Genomic DNA, 4,491 nt, shown 5'->3' with positions numbered 1-4,491 from the left:
GGACTAGGACAGCGGAAGTGACAGAGCGGACGAAAAATACAGAGGCTCCTGGTCACGTGGTCGCAGTACCCCGGTCACGTGGTCCAGGAACCTCCTCTCCAGTGACGTATTCGGTCGGGTGGCTCCAAGGTTCACTGGAGGGGGGTGGGTTGCCGCGCCCTTGGGCTTCGAGTTGGAGCCAGCCAACTCTCTCGGAGTGCAGGGACAATTAGGGGCTAGCTGAGGTCAGGAACGCAGCAACTGCCACGAGCCCGGATACTGCGCGCGGGTGCGGGTGGCACGCGGGTGGGTCTCGCTCCCCCGGCTCCCCCTTCGAGCTTCGGGATGGTCTGCGCCGGCAGCGCGGGAGGCTTGAAGTGCTGGGCGAGGCGCGCGCAGCTGCTAATGCCGCTTGTCAGCGCCCGGCCATGGACGCCCAGCAGGCGGAGGTCCGCGCCTTGGAGGCTGAGATCGCGGCCCTTCGGCGGGCGTGCGAGGAACCGCGGACGGCGGGGGAAGACAACTGGCGAGCACAGTACGTGCCCGCAGGCCCTGGGGACGGGCGAAGGGCTCGGCCGGCCGCGCAGCCCCCGCCGTCTCCCGGACGCCAAGGGCTCCGCTGTCCACGCCCGGCCCCGCCTCAGCCGAGCGTCGGGCTGGTGGAGGAGAACCGAGGTCTTGGGCCCGTCTCCTTCGCAGGCTCCCGGGCGGGCGGCTGTGCGGCTTCCTGGCGTGCGTCACTGCGGGCACCTGAGGGGGCAGCTGGCACTGAGAGTGGGGCTCCCTTTGAGAAATAACTGAGGGTGGAAGCGTGCGGGAGACGCTGGGAGCGCTGCGCGGGCGTGGCGGGTCGTCCGCAGGTGTGGGTGTGTGTCGGGAGGGGACCCAGAGGTGTGTGAGGACGCCCGCGGGTGCCGGATGCCCGCAGGTGTGTGTGGGGGCCTCCTGAGGGGTGGGCGGACGCCAGCGGTACAGAGGAGCAGGGGCGGGCTGCAGCTGCACCCCAACCTAAGAGATACAGCGGCCTTTATGAGCACTCTTAATGCCTAGGACAGCCCTGAGGAAGGTGTCATTGTTAACCTTGTTTTAGAGTTAAGAAGACTGAGGCTCACGGAAGGGATATTGCTTGCCCACCATCTCGGGGGGGGGGGGGGTGGTTAGTTAGATACGAGCGGGTTTGCAGCCCAAGAACCTAACTTGGAAGCCCAGCCCCTTTGCTTAACTGAAGATGGAGGAGAGGAAGGATCTGTGACGGTCAGTCAAGTTGCTTAAGAGAAGAAACTATCTTCATTTTTTCAGTCGAGACTGATTTGACTCAGGTGCAGAGAGAAAGAGACCCTCCTGCGCTAACTGGACCCGAGTCGGTAGAAAAGTGGGGAGGAGTTCAGAAGGAAATGCTCACGGGCATGGTGGATGGGATCGTGACAGTATAAGAAGCTGTAACTGGTAAAAAGGGGAGAGAAGTGGGTGACCAGGGAACACCTGTGTTCCTCCACAAGTGAAGTCAATGAACTAAAGACACGTGCTGCTCCAGGCTGCTCCCCAGATCAGAAGCATTAGCATTCCTTGGGAGTTACATGGAAATACAGATCCTGGATCTATCTTACCAACTGAGTCATAATATGCATTTTAACAAGACATCCCCCACCCCATCACACACACTTAAGCATATTTGAAAGTTTGAGAAGCGCCTAGTAATACTGTGCAGAATAATGATTTCTTCACTGGCCACAAGATGTCGTTGTTAGCCCGGGAGAGCAGGATAGTGTGTCGACCATTCCTGTAATCGTGTCTTCTCAGTGATCCAGTTGGGAAAGTTGGAAGAATCCAGATTGTGGAAGGCATTACATGTTAGTCCAGGGTATTTGGGTTTAACATCCAATTACTTTTTACTGTGGTGGAGAAGGAAGACTGGGACCCGTATACCAAGCTGCGTGTGTGTGTGTGGGTGTGTGTTAAAATGTAACAAAATTTGTCCTCTTTTAACTTTTTTTTTAACCTACAGATGAGTGGTTATGTTTATGCATCCGTTATATAACCGATAATGTTGAGGGACTATCACCACCACCCATCTCCCTTACTCTTTTCATCTTGTAAGACTGAAACTTTAGAACTTCTCATTCCCCACTCCCTTAGTCCTTGGCAATCATTGTTCTGCTTCCTGTCTCTGAGTTTGCTGCCTCTGGGTACTGCATATAAATGGACTCATACATATTTGTCTTTTTGTGACTGGTTTATTTCACTTACCATAATACCCTCAAGGTTTGTCCATATGGTAGCATAATGCAGAATTTCCTCTTTTCTTCAGGCCAGATAATATTCCCTTGTATGAATATACCACATTTTGTTTATCCTTTCATCTGTCAGTGGCTGTTTGGGTTACTTCCATATTTTCGCTATTGTCAATGATGCTCGTATCACCATATGTGTATAAATCTCTCTTTTGAGACCCAGCTTTCCGTTCTTTTGGATATGGGGGGGGGGGCAAGAATTCCTGTCTCTTCAAAGGTCTTCCAGCTGGACTAAGAATCAAATAGACATAAGACAGATAAACAGGAGAAATTCAAATTTAATAGGCATACATTTAAGGAATCCACATAGATATGAAAAGACTAGCAAAATGAGGTATATATGTCATTCTGAATGAAGGAAATGGGCTTGGGATCTGGAACTTCAGAGGAAAGGAATGCATTTCACAGGGCAGTGAAAAGAGCAGATGCTTAGTGATTAGATGTTTGCCGTACCATACAGATGGGTGGCTTAGATAAAATTTATCTCTGTTAATAACTCTTATTCTGGAGAAGACCCCCAATTTAAGTTGTTCTGTGTGGTTAAAGGAGCACAAAATTTTCTCTTGAGCCTGGAGGGCCTCAAGTGCCTTTAGCACAAAATAATCCATATGCCAAAGTGGCACATTCTGGGAGAGGTCTGTTTTGACCCCTGCAGATGTGTACCAAGAAGTGGAATTGCTGGAATCTGTTTTTGATTTGTTGAGGAACTCCCACCCCCATACTGTTTTCCACAGTGGCTGTACCATTTTACATTTGCGCCAACTGCAGGAGGGTTCCAATTTTTCTACATCCTCAGCGATATTGTCCCCCCCCCCTTTTTTTTTGTAGTAGCCATTCTGGTAGGTGTGAGATCAGTTCCCTAATGATTAGTGAAGTTGATCATCTTTTTATGTATTTATTCGCCATCTTTTTGGGCCAGTCTCAGCCTGTCTGTGGTAATGCTGTTGAATAGAAATGCCTGGAACCAGTGAGCTTCCCAGGGACCTTTTTCCCTTTTCCAAACCTATGTTATGATTGGACTGAACCTTGTGGTTCTTATGATTGCAAGATGTCCTTCAACAAGAACCTTTAGAAAGCTTTGAAGAAAAAAGTAGTTTATTATTTATGAGCCCTGGAGTATACAAGACGTCCCCTGGGGTCCACACTACCAGGTCATTAGCGCAGAGAGGGAGACAGGGAATGAGAGAACAGGACTAGGGTGCTGCTTTTATTGGTGTTGAGGGTGAGGGTCTAGAGTTTCAAGGGCTCGGTCTTTATTGGTAAACTTAAAACATAAGAGTAAGAATATAAACACAGGGAGAGAAAAAAAACAAGTGGCCCAAATGGTCAGTTAGTGAAATTAACTAAGATCTCTAACGCAAAAGATTCTCAGTGTGGGAACGCAGCCTAGCTCTTTAGTCCTGTGGCTGGCAGTGTGTTTATTAGAAATAGTTTTCTTCGAAGGTGATGAAGCAGATGCCTCTGCATTCAAAGCTTAAGTCAGGCACTTGCTTTAGGATAAGAAATGCCAACTGTTAGGTTTTACGTTGTAGTCAGTCTTCTATCCACTTTTGAGAAATGTCTGTTCAAGTCCTTTGGCCATTTTTGAACAGGTTGTTTGGCTTCTGTTGCTTTAGGAATACTTATATATGTGGAAATTAAACCTTTATCATACATGATTAGCAAGTATCTTTTCTCATTCTATGGGTTGCCTTTTTATTCTCCTGATAGTGTCTTATGTTGTACAGTTCTTTATCTTTTTATTTTATTATTATTTTTTAAAGATTCTATCCATTTACCTGACAGAGATCACAAGTAGGCAGAGAGGCAGGCAGAGGGAGAGAGGCAGGCAGAGGGAAAGGGGGAAGCAGGCTCCCCGCCAATCAGAAAGCCCGACGTGGGGCTCGATCCCAGGACCCCGGGATCATGACCCGAGCCAAGGCAGAGGCTTTAACCCACTGAGCCACCCAGGCGCCCCTTAATTCCTTAAAATGTTCATGAAATCCAGTTTGTCTATTTTTTTTCTTTTGTTATCTGTGCCTTTGCTGCTATGTCCAAGAAATCATTGCCCTGGCCAGTGTTATAAAGCTTTTATCCAATGTTTTCTTAAGAGTTTTGTTTTAGGTCTTACGTTTAGATGTTTGATCCAGTATGAGTAATTTTTGTATGTGATGTTAGGGGAGGTTCCAACTTCATTCTTTTGCATGTAGATACTCAGTTTTTCCAGCACCATTTGAATCGT

At 48.5% G+C, this 4,491-nt stretch overlaps 1 protein-coding gene across 1 annotated transcript in view; it reads left to right on the top strand.

The window, feature by feature from the left end:
- The first annotated feature begins 324 nt into the window (after nucleotides 1–324).
- The window catches only part of CENPP (centromere protein P), a 219,170-nt gene continuing 215,003 nt past the window's right edge, over nucleotides 325–4,491 (top strand). The window contains exon 1 of the mRNA XM_047701079.1: nucleotides 325–514. Coding sequence (XP_047557035.1) covers nucleotides 408–514 — 107 coding nt within the window. The 5' untranslated portion in view covers nucleotides 325–407. The remainder of the gene's footprint in view (nucleotides 515–4,491) is intronic.

This window comes from Lutra lutra, chromosome 13 (genome assembly GCF_902655055.1).
Source record: "Lutra lutra chromosome 13, mLutLut1.2, whole genome shotgun sequence".
Classification (NCBI taxonomy): Eukaryota; Metazoa; Chordata; class Mammalia; order Carnivora; family Mustelidae; genus Lutra; species Lutra lutra.
The sequence above is the reverse complement of the archived record's forward strand: the minus strand, read 5'-3'. Positions and strand labels throughout refer to the sequence as shown.